Source organism: Cherax quadricarinatus, chromosome 47 (assembly GCF_038502225.1).
Source record: "Cherax quadricarinatus isolate ZL_2023a chromosome 47, ASM3850222v1, whole genome shotgun sequence".
Classification (NCBI taxonomy): domain Eukaryota; kingdom Metazoa; phylum Arthropoda; class Malacostraca; order Decapoda; family Parastacidae; genus Cherax; species Cherax quadricarinatus.
In genome coordinates this window covers 31,995,410-32,014,138 of record NC_091338.1, presented here as the reverse complement: position 1 = coordinate 32,014,138, position 18,729 = coordinate 31,995,410, and the positions used below count along the sequence as shown (strand labels likewise).

Here is an 18,729-nt window from a genome sequence, read left to right as displayed (position 1 = left end):
AACTGGCCACTTCTGGAATACTTGCAACCTCCCCCTTAAATGTTCTAACTGCGGCGGGTCACACACTGCAGTTGCAAATTCCTGCCCTTCTAGAAAGTACATTCTCTCCTCCCTCAGAGCTAGCCAACCTCCCTCCCTCCCCAACCCCTTCCCTGGACCTCCCTCCCCTTCCATACCTCCCTCCCCTACCCCCAATGCCTGGGCCTCCCCACGCACTTGGTCTACCTCTTCTACTCTACACACATCAAACACCAACACACAGACTACAAGCACTTCTCCTTCTACACCTACACCCACACTAGACAACAAAACTAACTGTCAACTCGCCACTGCTGCCCACTCTGCGATGGTAATCTCTCAAGCTTACCAGACTACTCACATGTCCTTAACCTGATCTTGTCTGCTAACAATCTTCCCTCTTTAATTATCCCTCCTTCCTGCTTCTCTTCTAAGCCTCCTACAACCACTCCCTCCTTCCTCTCCCCCCCCCACTTCCTATTCCCACCAGTTCTCCTCCCCTACCCCTCTTCACTACTTCTACACCTCCCACCAACACTCCTACTGCTGCTGTTACGATCACCCCTCCCCCCACTTCCTTACTCACTTCCTCTTCCCCTTCCAAAGCTTCCACTTCCTCATCCCTTACCTTAGCTTTCACTTCCTCATCCCTTACCATAGCTTCCTCTTCCTCATCCCCTACCAAAGCTTCCACTTCCTCTGCATCCACCTTCGCTCACTCCACCACAACCAAAACTTCATCCAGGTCTAACTCCAACTCCTCCAGACAAAATCCACTCAAACCTAAACCTGCCCCAACTTCTGACAGACGGAGCAAAGAACATAAAAACAGATCCAGCTCTTCCTCCCCCTCCAGGAAACGGGTCCGTAGCTCCTAAAAACACACATCCACTGATGGCACCACTATCACGGGCTTTAATCCAAACTCCTCCCCCGACATTAACTTTGCTATGACAAAACCATTAAATCATGTTTAAGGTGATTCAGCTCAACGTATCCGCCATTATGGTTATACTGCACTACAGTCCCCCTATGATCCCCACGATGGGGTTGCCATCCTTGTCAAATTCAACATAAAACACGAATTTCTCCCAATCCCATTTATACAACAACACTGTCTTGCGGTCAGAATACACACCCACCTTGTCCCCTTTATCTTTTTCACCACCTATGCTCGCCCAAACACTACTCTCAACATACACGACCTCTCCTTAGTCTTCAACTACACCAACACACCAACATACCTACTAGCTGATATGAATGCCAAACACACCGCCTTTCATCACACCAGTAACAACCAACTTGGTCACCAATCACTCAACTTCACAAACCACAAACACCTAGTTCACCTTGGCCGAGACTTCAACACCTTCTACAATCACACTGGCCAAGGCAAACCCGACATCATTCTGGCAAACCGAGCCAGCTCTCTCTTTCAACACTACATATCACCTGGCCCTGTTACAGGCTTTGATCACATTCCCGTCATCTTACACATCTCCTCCAACACTATCCTCATCCCGGCCACACCTTCCTTCTCCTACAAGAACGCTGACTGGGATGCCTTCAAACAACACATAGATAATACTAACCTCACCTATGACTACAACAACAAACCCATCTCTGACATTGACACTTAACTTGCTCTCATCCAAGACACCATTACACAAGCAGCCAACACCGCTATACCAAAGAAAACCCACACCACTCGTTATTTCTTCAAACCCTCAATCAGAACAAGAAGACTAATTATCTGTTATCACAACCGCTTTCTCTACAACACGCATAGATTTCATCAAGTCCGATTAGATCTCACTTACCTCAGAAACAACATTCTACACAGTCTAGACCAAGACCACAACAATCACTGGTCACAGCTTATACTACAAGGGGACAAACAGCGTATCAAAAACACCAAAGCCTTCTGCAACTTTATCAAAAAAATCAGAAGCACCACTCCCACCAGCAAATTCAAACACATCACCCACAACAACACACACATCTCAGACCCACAGGCTGCTACTAACATCTTCAAACACATCTGGGAGAACATCTTCCACCCTCACCCACCCCACCCTAACGCTATTCAACACATTCAGAACATAGAACATTGGAACACTACACACACACACGAAACAACACCAGACAGCCACATCCATCTGGACTCTCTTACCTCCTCACAAGAACTTGACACTCCTTTCACCAACACAGACGTTAAAACTCTCCTCAGACACCTTCCTCCCAAGGCCCCTAGTGCCTCTGGCTTAAACCATATTATCCTGAAACAACTTCCTGACTCTATCATTACTGCCTACACAAACCTCCTCAATGCCTCCCTTCCCTCTTCAAAGCTGCTACTGCTATCCTCCTTCCTAAACCCAATAAAGATCACTTTGACCCTAGAAACTATCGCCCTATCAGCCTCCTCGAAACTTTAGGAAAACTCTTTGAAAAGCTCATCAATCATCGCCTTCGCAGATACCTGGAACACAATTCTCTACTTTCTGATGGCCAGTTTGGCTTCAGAACACACAGGACCACACAGGATGCCATTAACATCATTCTCAACTACATCCACATCAACACAAAACAAAGAAACAGGACAGCCCTGGTTGCAAAAGACGTTGAAAAAGCCTTTGACACTGTCTGGCACCAAGGGCTCAAGTACAAACTCTGCACTAACTTCAACCTGCCTCTCAATACTCGTAAACTCCTCTGCAACTTCATAGACGGCCGTACCATGAGAATCAAATTCCAAGGCTGTTACTCTGACTACTTCATACTAAATGCTGGAGTACCCCAGGGATCTGTCCTCTCCCCTACCCTCTACATTTTATACACTAACGACATTCCAACACCTGTATACCACAACTCCATCACGCTAGCTTATGCAAACGACATTACACAACTTATCACTCATGCCAATATAGATATACTCACACACAAAACACAAAATGAGATCGACAGGATAGCCATCTGGGAACAAAAATGGAGGATCAAAACCAATGCAACTAAATCCAGCATTACGTATTTTAACTACAGGAAACGTGATCCTCTATTACCTGTCGAGCTCAGAACAGCTGACACCCGCACTTACATCCCCATCACACAATCTGTCACTGTCCTTGGCGTTAATCTTGACTAACTTCTTCGTTTACACGGACACATTCACTCAAGGCATGCAATAGCTAGTAAGGCCCTTGCGGGCCTCTACAAGCTGAAACATGCCTCTCAACGCACCAAACTACACCTCTACAAATCCCTAATACGTCCTCTGATAACTTACTCTCCTCTAGCCCTCTCTTGCAGCAAAAACAAACTTACTTAAACTGCAGCGTGTCCAGAACAAGGCGCTGCGCTGGGTGCTTGATGTCAGATGGGAGGGCTTCGCCATAAGAGAGTCTCTCCATGCCCAATTAGACATCCCTGCGCTGAATCTGTACTGGGAGATGCTCAGTGACAGACAGATAGACAAACTTGAGACACAACATGACTACTGGACCTCTCTCCTTGACGAAGACTTTCGCAGACCCACAAATCAACACAACCTTTTCTACTCCTTGCTTGATCCTGCTCCTAACCCAATTTACAGATAACCTTGGATTCGCTGACAGGTACCTTCTATGACAGGTACCATTCTCTGACCCACGTTCGCCTTAGATTTTGGGTTAAGACATGGCTCAGTTCTACACTGCCCTCTAGCGCTAAACGTCGCATGTCCCTTCCTCCTCGCTCACCCCACCGGAGTCCCAACAGAAGAGCCTGAATTTCTCTTCTCAATATCTGTCCCACGATCGCCTTCGCTGCTGGGTTAAGCCCTGGCTCTATTTCTACGACTAAGAACACTCCTCTCCAGCACTATTCTTCGTCTGTCCCGCCTTCCCCTCTCATCCCATTTGGGATCTTACCTGAACTTTCGTTCGTTCGTTCGTTCGTTACCTGTGCTTCAGAATCCCTACAACCACGGTGCTGTAAATACCACCTCCAAGGCTGAGCGACTGATTACCTCATCTTTTGTATATAGTTCTTCTGTTTTCTAATTATGTCCAAGAATCTGTATTGATAAAGCCACTGGATGGCGAAACGTCTACAATAAAGAAAACCAGATGTTGCACAAGAACATAAGAACATAAGAACGAAGGAACACTGCAGAAGGCCTACTGGCCCATGCGAGGCAGGTCCAAGTCTCCTACCGGCTTAAGCCAATGCACCCAACCTAGTCAGGTCAGGTCACATTGACTTAAGGGAGGAACACGGCAACCGACCTGATAGCTATCAGGTCTAACTCACACCCACCCACATCTACTCATGTATTTATCCAACCTCTTTTTAAAGCTACACAACGTTATGGCCTCTATAACGGTACTTGGGAGTTTGTTCCACTCATCCACAACTCTATTACCAAACCAGTACTTTCCTATATCCTTCCTGAATCTGAATTTTTCCAACTTAAAACCATTGCTGCGAGTCCTGTCTAGGCTAGATATTTTCAGCACACTATTTACATCCCCTTTATTTATTCCTGTCTTCCATTTATACACCTCAATCATATCCCCCCTAATTCTACGTCTTTCTAGAGAGTGCAGTTTCAGGGCCCTTAGTCTATCCTCATAGGGAAGGTTTCTGATACATGGGATCATCTTTGTCATCCTCCTTTGTACATTTTCCAGAGAATTTATATCCATTCTGTAATACGGTGACCAAAACTGTGCAGCATAATCTAAATGAGGCCTAACCAAGGATGTATAGAGTTGAAGAACAACCTGAGGACTCCTATTATTTATGCTTCTTGATATGAAGCCAAGGATTCTATTAGCTTTATTGCGAACACTTATGCACTGTTGTCTTGGTTTCAGATTACTGCTAACCAGAACTCCTAAATCTTTTTCGCAATCCGTAATATTAAGATCTACATTATTTAGTTTATATGTGGCATGGTTATTGTCCTGTCCAACATTTAGAACTTTGCATTTGTCTATATTAAACTGCATCTGCCACTTCTCCGACCACTGCATCAGTCTATTCAAATCTTCCTGAAGTGCTCGAATGTCCTCATCAGAATGAATTCGACGGCCTATTTTGGTGTCATCGGCAAACTTGCCGATGTCGCTCTTTATGCCCTCATCTATGTCGTTTATGTAGATTGTGAACAGCAGGGGGCCCAACACTGACCCCTGTGGAACACCGCTCGTGACACTTCCCCACTCTGATTTCTCCCCATTTATGCAAACTCTCTGCTGCCTATTTGTCAACCATGCCTCTATCCAGGAAAAAATTTCTCCTCCTATTCCATGTGCTTTAATTTTCCTCAACAGTCTCTGATGTGGGACCCTGTCAAAAGCCTTACTGAAGTCCATATACACAATATCATATTCATTACCATGATCTACCTCCTCAAATACCTTAGTGAAAAAAGTTAATAAATTCGTAAGGCAGGAACGCCCCTTTGTAAAACCATGCTGAGATTCGTTGATTAATTTATGCTTTTCAAAGTGGCTACGAACTGCCTCGGCAATTATTGATTCCATAAATTTTCCCACTATGGAGGTCAGGCTTATTGGTCTATAGTTCGAAGCTAAGGACCTGTCACCTGTTTTGAAAATAGGTATCACATTTGCCATTTTCCACTTATCTGGCACCATGCCAGTTTGTAGTGATATGTTGAAAAGATTAGCCAAAGGTGTGCTAAGCTCCTCTTTACATTCCTTTAGAACCCTTGCATACAGTTCATCAGGGCCTGGGGATTTGTTAGGTTTTAATTTATCTATTTGCCTAAGGACCATGTCACTTGTGACCCTAATAGTGCACAGTTTATTATCGTCCTGTTCTACATAATTTTTCATTACTGGAATATCGCTGGTATCCTCCTGGGTAAAAACTGAGAGGAAGTATGTGTTAAAAATTCTACACATTTCCTTATCACTGTCAGTGAGCTGACCCGAGGAACTTTTGAGTGGGCCTATCTTGTCCCTGATCTTACTTCTGTATACCTGAAAGAATCCTTTTGGGTTAGTCTTCGATTCTCTTGCAACTTTAACCTCATAATCTCTTTTTGCTTTTCTAATTCCCTTTTTTATTTCTCTCTTTAACTGAATATATCGATTTCTCAATTGCCCCTCTCCTCTTTTGATTTGCCTATATATGCCTCTCTTTTGACCAATCAGATATTTTAATCTATTGTTCATCCATTTAGGATCATTTTTGTTTGATCTGATTTCCCTATTTGGAACATAATTTGACTGAGCAGCTAGAACTATGCCCTGGAAAGCATCATATCGGCAACCGTCACCACCTACCTGACCCTTAGTCAGGTCATTCCAGTTCAGCCCACCTAAGTAATTTTTCAGTCCTATGAAATCAGCCAAGCGAAAGTCAGGGACGGAGACTTGATTGCCATTATTAGGGGAATTCCATGATATATTAAAACTGAGTGATTTGTGATCACTTTCCCCAAGCTCATCATTAACCTCAAGATTATTAATTAGTGTTTCCCTACTGGCAAGAACCAAGTCAAGGAGGTTATTTCCCCTAGTTGGCTCTGTCACAAACTGTTTTAAAAAACAATCCTGGATCGTATCAAGAAAGTCACCTGACTCTAAATTTCCTGTCAAATTGCTCCAGTCAATCTGTCTATAGTTGAAATCTCCCATTAGCACAACATTTTCGTATGTAGATGCCTTACGAATTTCGTCCCATAGAAGTTTACTGCACTCCCTATCAAGATTTGGGGCCCTGTAAATCACACCCAAAATTAGTTTTTCTCGGCCCTCGAGAAGCTGTAACCAAACAGATTCAGTGGCTGACGCTTCTAATTTAATATCTTGTCTAACACAACAATTTAAATTGTCTCTGACATACATCGCTACTCCACCACCTTTCCTGTTGACCCTGTCAGTGTGGAATAATTTATAGCCTTGTATGTGACATTCAGAGGGCATCTCTCTATCTTTCAGATTGAGCCAGGTCTCTGTTATAGCAATAATATCTATGTTTCCTGCACTTGCAATTAATCTTAGCTCATCTATCTTATTTCTTACACTCCTGCTATTAGTATAGTAAACCTTAAGGGAGCTAGTCCCTTGCTGCCCTCTGCTGTCCCCCTTTGTTTGCTGACCTGATCTATTGTCTTTATTTATAACTTCATGCTGAATGCCTTTTATACATTTACTGTTTCCAACCCAAGTGTTGCAACCTGCTTGTTTCCCACACACACCCATACCTCTATCTTCCATCAGTTTAAAATCATAGGCATTTCACCAATGGCCTTCTCAATCGAGTCTGCAAGTGCTACCACCCCAGCCCCAGAGAGATGTACCCCATCCCTTGCATACATATCATGTTTGCCATAAAAGTTGTTCCAGTTGTCAATGAATGGGATTGCAAGTTCCTTGCAGTATCTGTCTAGCCAGCAATTTACACCAATTGCCCTAGACAACCATTCATTTCCTACTCCCCTTCTAAGCAAGTGTCTTAATCCTTCAGCTTTATACATCATTAGTAAGGCCTCACCTAGATTATGCAGCCCAGTTCTGGTCTCCATATTACAGAATAGACATAAATTCGTTAGAAAACATTCAGCGTAAAATGACTATATTAATACATAGCATTAGAAATCTTCTCTATGAATAAAGATTGAAGACCCTTTAATTACATTCACTTGTTAGACGAAGAATGAGGGGAGACATGATCGAAGTGTATAAGTGGAAGATGGGTATTAATAAAGGTGATATAAATAAGGTCTTGAGGATAGAAAAGTTGATAGAAGCAGAAGATATTTGAAGACGATGTAATCAGTCCATCACCCTTAAAGTTTTGAGGTGGTCAGTCCCTCAGTCTGGAGAAGAGCATTGTTCCATAGTATGAAACAATATGGAGAAGTGACAGGAAGGAGCTTTTTATAGCGCCAAGAGGTGAGACGTAGGCCACTAGGAGAGGTAAGAACTCAGATGTTGAGAGGTCAGGTCCCTCTCAATTCCAGCCCCTCTCACTAGTGGAAGTTGTCGAAGTTGATTGCAGGTCTGTACCAAGATACCCTTGTGTTGCAGTGTCTGACAGATTGAACATTATATTGCTTCATACTATGGAACAATGCTCTTCTCCAGACTGAGGGACTGACCACCTCAAAACTTTAAGGGTGATGGACTGATTACATCGTCTTCAAATATCTTCTGCTTCTATCAACTTTTCTGTACTTGACTGAAGAAGCCTACTGTGTAGGCGAAACGTTTCACAATAAAGATACCTAACTGTTGCATATGTGTCTTACCTAACAACGTCTTGAGGATATCTCTTCAAAAGAGAACCCGCGGTAATGGAATCAAATTTGACAAGTTTAGATTCAGAAAGGATATAGGAAAGTATTGGTTTGGAAATAGGGTAGTTGATGAGTGGAACAGTCTACCTACCTGGGTTATTAAGACTAATACCTTATGTAGTTTCAAATTTAGGTTGGATAAATGCATGAGTGAGAGGGGCTGGATTTCAGTGGGACTTGCATATGAGTGGATAGGGTGAACAGAGCTTATTTCTTGGGTGGCATTGAAAATTGGTTGGACAAATGTTTTGTTAGTGGGATGGATTGTAAAGGACCTGCCTAGTATGGGCCAACAGGCCTGCTGCAGTGTTCCTCCTTTCTTATGTTCTTATGGGCCTAAGACTGATCCCTGTGGTACGCCACTTGTTACAGGTTCCCACTCGGATCTGTAACAAGTGGCGTACTCTCTGCTTCCTATTAGTGAGCCATGACTCGATCCATGACAGCACTTTTCCCCCAATACCATGAGCTGCCACTTTTCTTAACAGTCTCTGGTGCGGCACTCTATCAAAAGCCTTGCTAAATTCTAAATAAACAATATCGAATTCTTTATCATGGTCATCGGACTCAAAAGCTTTACTGAAGAAGGTTAATAAATTAGTTAGGCAGGAACGGCCCCTCGTGAATCCATGCTGAGTATCAGTAATCAAGTTATGCTTATCGAGATGGCTTCTTACATTATCAGGTATAATTGACTACTAATTTGCCTACAATTGAGGTTAGGCTTATTGGGCGGTAATTTGACGGTAACGACTTGTCAACTGCTTTAAAAATAGGAATTACATTAGCCATCTTCCACATATCAGACACTACACCTGTTTGAAGAGAAATATTAAAAATAGTTAATGGTTTACAAAGTTCCATTTTACACTCTTTAAGAACCCTTGAAAAAAGTTCATCATGGCCCGGAGATTTATTTTGCTTTAACCGGTCTATTTGTTTGATAACCAATTCGGTAGTGACTGTGATATTACATAATTTATCATCATCAAGCCCACTATAAAAATTAATTACTGGGATATTGTTAGTGTCTTCCTGAGTGAAAACCGAGAGGAAATAATTATTAAGAATAGAGCACATTTCATTCTCCTTGTCAGTGAGATGCCTAGAGTTATTTTAAAGGGGGCCTATCTTATCTCTAATTTTTGTTCTATAAACCTGGAAAAACTTTTTGGGTTAGTTTTCGAATCTCTAGCAACTTTAATTTCATAGTCCACTTTAGCTTTTCTTATCTCCTTTTTAACGTCCCTCTTAATATACTGATTCATAAGATGACCCTCACCTCTTTTGATGCGCCTATAAATTCCTTTTTCCTGTCCTAAAAGATAACTGAGCGTATTATTCATCCATTTGGGGTCATTTTTATTCGATCTAATGACGCAGCTGTGATGACTGACATCATACCCGTCTAATTATGATGCAGCTGTGATGACTGACATCATACCCGTCTAATTATGATGCAGCTGTGATGATTGACATCATACCCGTCCCATTATGACGCAGCTGTGATGATTGACATTATACCCGTCCCATTATGATGCAGCTGTGATGACTGACATCATACCCATCTAATTATGATGCAGCTGTGATGATTGACATCATACACGTCCCATTATGATGCAGCTGTGATGATTGGCATCATACCCGTCCCATTATGATGCAGCTGTGATGATTGACATCATACCCGTTCCATTATGATGCAGCTGTGATGATTGACATCATACCCATCCCATTATGATGCAGCTGTGATGATTGACATCATACCCGTCCCATTATGATGCAGCTGTCATGACTGACATCATACCCTCCCATTATGACGCAGCTGTGATGATTGACATCATACCCGTCCCATTATGATGCATCTGTGATATCTGACGTCATACCCGTCCCATTATGATGCAGCTGTGATGACTGACATCATACCCCTCCCATTATGATGCAGCTGTGATGACTGACATCATACCCCTCCCATTATGATGCAGCTGTGATGACTGACATCATACCCCTCCCATTATGATGCAGCTGTGATGACTGACATTATACCCCTCCCATTATGATGCAGCTGTGATGACAGACATCATACCCGTCCCATTATGATGCAGCTGTGATGACTGACATCATACCCCTCCCATTATGATGCAGCTGTGATGACTGACATCATACCCGTCCCATTATGATGCAGCTGTGATGACTGACATCATACCCGTCCCATTATGATGCAGGTGTGACGACTGACATCATACGCGTCCCATTATGATGCAGCTGTGATGACTGACATCATACCCGTCCCATTATGATGCAGCTGTGATGACTGACATCATACCCGTCCCATTATGATGCAGCTGTGATGACTGACATCATACCCGTCCCATTATGAAGAAGCTGTGATGACTGACATCATACCCGTCCCATTATGATGCAGCTGTGATGACTGACATCATACCCGTCCCATTATGATGCAGTTGTGATGACTGACATCATACCCGTCCCATTATGATGCAGCTGTGATGACTGACATCATACCCGTCCCATTATGATGCAGCTGTGATGACTGACATCATACCCGTCCCATTATGATGCAGTTGTGATGACTGACATCATACCCGTCCCATTATGATGTAGCTGTGATGACTGACATCATACCCGTCCCATTATGATGCAGTTGTGATGACTGACACCATACCCGTCCCATTATGATGTAGCTGTGATGACTGACATCATACCCGTCCCATTATGATGCAGTTATGATGACTGACATCATACCCGTCCCATTATGATGCAGCTGTGATGACTGACATCATACCCGTCCCATTATGATGCAGCTGTGATGACTGACATCATACCCGTCCCATTATGATGCAGCTGTGATGACTGACATCATACCCCTCCCATTATGATGCAGCTGTGATGACTGACATCATACCCGTCCCATTATGATGCAGCTGTGATGACTGACATCATACCCCTCCCATTATGATGCAGCTGTGATGACTGACATCATACCCGTCCCATTATGATGCAGCTGTGATGACTGACATCATACCCGTCCCATTATGATGCAGCTGTGACGACTGACATCATACGATGCCCCATTATGATGCAGCTGTGATGACTGACATCATACCCGTCCCATTATGATGCAGCTGTGATGACTGACATCATACCCGTCCCATTATGATGCAGCTGTGATGACTGACATTATACCCGTCCCATTATGAAGAAGCTGTGATGACTGACATCATACCCGTCCTATTATGATGCAGCTGTGATGACTGACATCATACCCGTCCCATTATGATGCAGTTGTGATGACTGACATCATACCCGTCCCATTATGATGCAGCTGTGATGACTGACATCATACCCGTCCCATTATGATGCAGCTGTGATGACTGACATCATACCCCTCCCATTATGATGCAGTTGTGATGACTGACATCATACCCGTCCCATTATGATACAGCTGTGATGACTGACATCATACCCGTCCCATTATGATGCAGTTGTGATGACTGACATCATACCCGTCCCATTATGATGCAGTTGTGATGACTGACATCATACCCGTCCCATTATGATGCAGTTGTGATGACTGACATCATACCCGTCCCATTATGATGCAGCTGTGATGACTGACATCATACCCGTCCCATTATGATGCAGTTGTGATGACTGACATCATACCCGTCCCATTATGATGCAGCTGTGATGACTGACATCATACCCATCCCATTATGATGCAGCTGTGATGACTGACATCATACCCGTCCCATTATGATGCAGCTGTGATGACTGACATCATAACCGTCCCATTATGATGCAGCTATGATGACTGACATCATACCCGTCCCATTATGATGCAACTATGATGACTGACATCATACGCGTCCCATTATGGTGCAGCTGTGATGACTGACATCATACCCGACCCATTATGATGCAGCTGTGATGACTGACATCATACCCGTCCCATTATGATGCAGCTGTGATGACTGACATCATACCCGTCCCATTATGATGCAGCTGTGATGACTGACATCATACCCGTCCCATTATGATGCAGCTGTGATGACTGACATCATACCTGTCCCATTATGATGCAGCTGTGATGACTGACATCATACCCGTCCCATTATGATGCAGCTGTGATGACTGACATCATACCCGTCCCATTATGATGCAGCTGTGATGACTGACATCATACCCGTCCCATTATGATGCAGCTGTGATGACTGACATCATACCCGTCCCATTATGATGCAGCTGTGATGACTGACATCATACCCGTCCCATTATGATGCAGCTGTGATGACTGACATCATACCCGTCCCATTATGATGCAGCTGTGATGACTGACATCATACCTGTCCCATTATGATGCAGCTGTGATGACTGACATCATACCCGTCCCATTATGATGCAGCTGTGATGACTGACATCATACCCGTCCCATTATGATGCAGCTGTGATGACTGACATCATACCCGTCCCATTATGATGCAGCTGTGATGACTGACATCATACCCGTCCCATTATGATGCAGCTGTGATGACTGACATCATACCCGTCCCATTATGATGCAGCTGTGATGACTGACATCATACCCGTCCCATTATGATGCAGCTGTGATGACTGACATCATACCCGTCCCATTATGATGCAGCTGTGATGACTGACATCATACCCGTCCCATTATGATGCAGCTGTGATGACTGACATCATACCCGTCCCTTTATGATGCAGCTGTGATGACTGACATCATACCCGTCCCATTATGATGCAGCTGTGATGACTGACATCATACCCGTCCCATTATGATGCAGCTGTGATGACTGACATCATACCCGTCCCTTTATGATGGAGCTGTGATGACTGACATCATACCCGTCCCATTATGATGCAGCTGTGATGACTGACATCATACCCGTCCCATTATGATGCAGCTGTGATGACTGACATCATACCCGTCCCTTTATGATGCAGCTGTGATGACTGACATCATACCCGTCCCATTATGATGCAGCTGTGATGACTGACATCATACCCGTCCCATTATGATGCAGCTGTGATGACTGACATCATACCCGTCCCTTTATGATGCAGCTGTGATGACTGACATCATACCCGTCCCATTATGATGCAGCTGTGATGACTGACATCATACCCGTCCCATTATGATGCAGCTGTGATGACTGACATCATACCCCTCCCATTATGATGCAGCTGTGATGACTGACATCATACCCGTCCCATTATGATGCAGCTGTGATGACTGACATCATACCCCTCCCATTATGATGCAGCTGTGATGACTGACATCATACCCGTCCCATTATGATGCAGCTGTGATGTTTGGCCACTTGAGAACATTGCTAAATTTTATTAATTATAAATGAATCTAATTTGTGTAATCGTGAACTACTAATTATATTAATATCAATACTATTTATGAAGCTTGACATAATTATATTTCTCTCAACCATAGACTTGCCTTTCGAAAATTAATCTGATGGTTATAATCTTTTAGATGAATAATCAGAGTATTAGACTCTTGTCCAGTTCTACTGCTACTGTTATATTTATGTTATAATAATCAGAGTATTAGACTCTTGTCCAGTTCTACTGCTTCTGTTATATTTATGTTATAATTATCAGAGTATTACACTTTTGTCCATTTCTACTGCTACTGTTATATTTATGTTATAATAATCAGAGTATTAGACTCTTGTCCAGTTCTACTGCTACTGTTATATTTATGTTATAATAATCAGAGTATTACACTTTTGTCCATTTCTACTGCTACTGTTATATTTATGTTATAATAATCAGAGTATTAGACTCTTGTCCAGTTCTACTGCTACTGTTATATTTATGTTATAATAATCAGAGTACTAGACTCTTGTCCAGTTCTACTGCTACTGTTATATTTATGTTATAATAATCAGAGTACTAGACTCTTGTCCAGTTCTACTGCTACTGTTATATTTATGTTATAATAATCAGAGTACTAGACTCTTGTCCAGTTCTACTGCTACTGTTATATTTATGTTATAATCTTAGTTCCAGACTTTTCCCAGTTTGACCACAATAAATATTGTCATATTTTTTACATTGATTTTTAATCGGATTTTTTAATGTATCAAGGTTTTTAAATGCAACTTTGATTTCATGGTAAGAGAGAACTATTGTATTTCTGTAGTTTTAAAGGATTTGTCATTTAAATAATTTTTGGTATTTTAGATCATTAGCTGTTTCATAAATATTCAAGATTTCTTCATCAATCAACTCTGTGTTGGAAATACTTAAAATTCTCAAAAACATGGTTGAAAATATAAAATATTTAACTCTGCTGTGATGTGAAGAATTATAGTTATTTGTTGGTTTTCTGTGTATTTTTAATTTAATATTATGGCTCCCCTTAATTTATTAAGACGTATAAATAAGGCAATGACTTATTTTACTCAAACTTAAAATAATTTATAGAATGAGCTAGATTATTTAATGTAAGAAACAAATGGTTTATAGTTGTATTCTTAGACATTAGAAGCAAAACATCATCAACATATCTGTATCACTTAGCTTTATCAGAAAGGATTTTGTTAAGTAATCTTGTTTCATAATGTTTCCTGTACAGATTGCTCAGCACAGGTGGTAGCTGTTCCCATTGTCATAACAAACGTCTTCAAACACAAACTTTGCATTAACATGTTTAATATTCCTTTTTTTTGCCATAAATTAGTGGAAATCGATCTGACCATTACGAATAAATATATATATATATATATATATTTATATATATATATATATATATATATATATATATATATATATATATATATATATATATATATATATATATATATATAATTTATATTAAATAAGAATAAATAAATTTAAATTAGCCTATAATATATAAATACCAGAAATTAGATTAAAAAAATGTGGTAGTTTCAATTAACACAATTGTTTAGCTAAATTCTTGTATATATTTTATAGGCTGAGGTATCGAGTCCCATCCTTCCCTCCACATTCTATTCATCTGAACTCTGACTATTGTTTTCCTCCTGATGTGGCTGTACAACAGCTCTGGGTCAGATTTGGCTTTCAGTGCTGTCATTCTCGTACTGTTGCTGGAGCCTCCGTTCATATCTATGCATTTTCGTTTCTGGCTCTTTAGCTCATCTTATTTTCCCGGGTCCTTTGTCTTCTATACATTTTCTATGTTCTAGTACACTTAGCCTTGGCCTCTCTATACCTCTGGGTGAACCAAGGACTTGTTCTGGCTTCCCTTTTGGTTATGTTGCCCTTGAATTCGAACTTCTCCTCTGCTTCCCTGTACTTTATGGCCAAGTTTACCTGGTTTATCTGGAGAAGGTTTCGGGGGACAACGACCCCGCACAGTCTGATCAACCAGGCTGTTACTGCTGGCCGCACGCAAGCTGACGTACGACGCACAGCCCGGTTGGTCAAGTACTGACTTTAGATGCCTGTCCAGTGCCTTCTTGAAGACAGCCAGGGGTCTATTAGTAATCCTCCTAATGTATGCTGGGAGACAATTGAATAATCTTGGTCCCCAAACACTTATTGTTAGTGTTCCATCTTTTCATTTACTGTTTTCTTACCTACTGCACCTCTAATAGGAATTGCCTCATACCTGTGTATTTTTGTAGTTTGCTGCTCCCATTCTTCTCCTGCTTTAACAAGACTGTGTCTGTGAAGGCTAAACAGTTTTGGCAGAGGACCAATGACAGGGTTGTCTGACATGGTCCTCGGCTCACCTGTCTTTCACTGTATTTAGTTCCAGTAGTCGGCCATCTATATTGACACTTAATTTACCTTAGCACTTTTCCATCCCATTTCATTCCTGTAGGAATCTTTCACTTTTGTCGCCACTGAAAGCTCTCAGTTGCAGCATATTTTGGTTCATTTATCACTAGGGACACACACCTCAGGTAACGTACAACATTCTTCCCCAGGGAGGTGTGAAGGCGGTAGTATACACTGACGTGCTACAGACATGTGTCATGTTCCTGGGAGTGTTGGTGGTGGTGGTGATCTCCTGCGTCGACCTGGGAGGTGTTGGAGCAGTCTGGAACAAGGCACTTCAAGGATCAAGGATAGAATTCTTCAAGTGAGGCCATAAATTACTCACTCTCGTTATAATAAGTCGTAATCAGTGTTGAGAGATCAGAGCTTCTCGCACTTTATGTCTCTTTCTATGTTTACTGATTATTTTAATTTTGTGCAAGCGTATGCGCTATTTTAGCGTCCTTGAGTTGATTTAGAATCATTTTACATTATATTTTTTTTCGAAACCTTGCTATACTATGTATACATTATATATATATATATATATATATATATATATATATATATATATATATATATATATATATATATATATATATATATATATATATATATATATATATATATATATATATATATATATATATATATATATATATATATATATATATATATATATATATATATATGCTTCTTTTAACAAACCGGCAGTATCCTGCTGAGGTAGTGTGGCTCAAAAAAGAAAAACGAAAGTTTTGCTTAAATTTAGTAATTTATTCAGGAGAAGGGGATACTAGCCCCTTGCTCCCGGCATTTTAGTTGCCTCTTACAACACGCATGGCTTTCAGAGGAAGAATTCTCTTCCACTTCCCCATGGAGATAAGAGGAAATAAACAAGAACAAGTAAGAACGAGGAAAACCTAGAGAGGTGTGTATATATATTGTTGTACATGTATGTAGTGTGACCTAAGTGTAAGTAGAAGAAGCAAGACGTACCTGAAATCTTGCATATTAATGAGAGAAAAGACACCGGCAATCCTACCATCATGTAAAACAATTACAGGCTTTTGTTTTTCACTCACTTGGCAGGACGGTAGTACCTCCCTGGGTGGTTGCTGTCTACCAACCTACCACCATTTTGGCGGGGTAGTAGGATTGGTTTTGGTGGGGGTGGCAGCCGTGGATTTTGTGGGAGTAGTAGCAGTATTTTTGGTGGGAGTAGTAGCAGTGGTTTTGGTGGGAGTTGTAGCAGTGGGTGTGGTGGGGTGGAAACAGTCGTTTTGGTGGGGGATGTAATAGTGGTTTTGGTGGCAGTAGTAGCAGTGGTTTAATTGGGGGTAGTGGCAGTGTTTTTGGTGGGGTAGTAGCAATGGTTTTGGTGGGGATAGTAGCAGTGGTTTTGGTGGGGGTAGCAGCAGTGGTTTTGGTGGGCGTAGTAGCAGTATTTTTGGTGGGAGTAGTAGCAGTGGTTTTGGTAAGGTAGTAGCAGTGGATGTTGAAGGGTAGTAGCAGTGGTTTTGCTGGTAGGTGGTTGCAGTGGTTATGGAGAAGTACCAGAGGTTTTAGTGGAGAAGTTGCAGTGGTTTTGGTGGGGATAGTAGCAGTTGATTTGGTGATGTGGTAGCAATGGTTTTGGTGGGGTAAACGGAAGTGGTTTTGATGGGGGACGTAGGAGTGGTTTTGGTGGGGTACAAACAGTTGTTTTGGTGAGGGTAGTAGCACTGGTTTTGGTGGGGGAGTAGCAGTGGTATTAGAAGAGGGGGTAGAAGCAGTGGTTTTGAGGGGGTTTGGCAGTGGTTTTGGCGGGGAAGGAGCAGTTGTTTTCTTGAGTGTATCAGCAGTGGAACTGGTGGGACGAAGCAGCAGCAGTGGAACTGGTGGGACGAAGCAGCAGCAGTGGAACTGGTGGGACGAAGCAGCAGCAGTGGAACTGGTGGGACGAAGCAGCAGCAGTGGAACTGGTGGGACGAAGCAGCAGCAGTGGAACTGGTGGGACGAAGCAGCAGCAGTGGAACTGGTGGGACGAAGCAGCAGCAGTGGAACTGGTGGGACGAAGCAGCAGCAGTGGAACTGGTGGGACGAAGCAGCAGCAGTGGAACTGGTGGGACGAAGCAGCAGCAGTGGAACTAGTGGGACGAAGCAGCAGCAGTGGAACTGGTGGGACGAAGCAGCAGCAGTGGAACTGGTGAGACGAAGCAGCAGCAGTGGAACTGGTGGGACGAAGCAGCAGCAGTGGAACTGGTGGGACGAAGCAGCAGCAGTGGAACTGGTGGGACGAAGCAGCAGCAGTGGAACTGGTGGGACGAAGCAGCAGCAGTGGAACTGGTGGGACGAAGCAGCAGCAGTGGAACTGGTGGGACGAAGCAGCAGCAGTCGTTTTTGTACGGGTGGTAGCATTGGTTTTGGTGTAGCTGGTATCAGTGGTTTTATTGCGGTGGTAGCATTGATTTCGGTGGGTTGATAGCAGTGGTTTTGGTGGGGGTAGTAGCAGTGGTTTTGGCAGAAGGTATTAGCAGTGGTTTTGGTTGTGGGGTAGTTGCAGTGGTTTTGGAGAGGGTAGTAGCTGTGGGTTTGGTAGGGGTAGCAGC

At 42.5% G+C, this 18,729-nt stretch overlaps 1 protein-coding gene across 1 annotated transcript in view; it reads left to right on the top strand.

The window, feature by feature from the left end:
• LOC128696605 (sodium-coupled monocarboxylate transporter 1-like) overlaps window positions 1-18,729 on the top strand; it is a 278,238-nt gene that overhangs the window by 50,893 nt on the left and 208,616 nt on the right. The window contains exon 3 of the mRNA XM_070094787.1: window positions 16,309-16,463. Within this exon, the coding sequence (XP_069950888.1) occupies window positions 16,309-16,463 (155 nt within the window). The remainder of the gene's footprint in view (window positions 1-16,308; window positions 16,464-18,729) is intronic.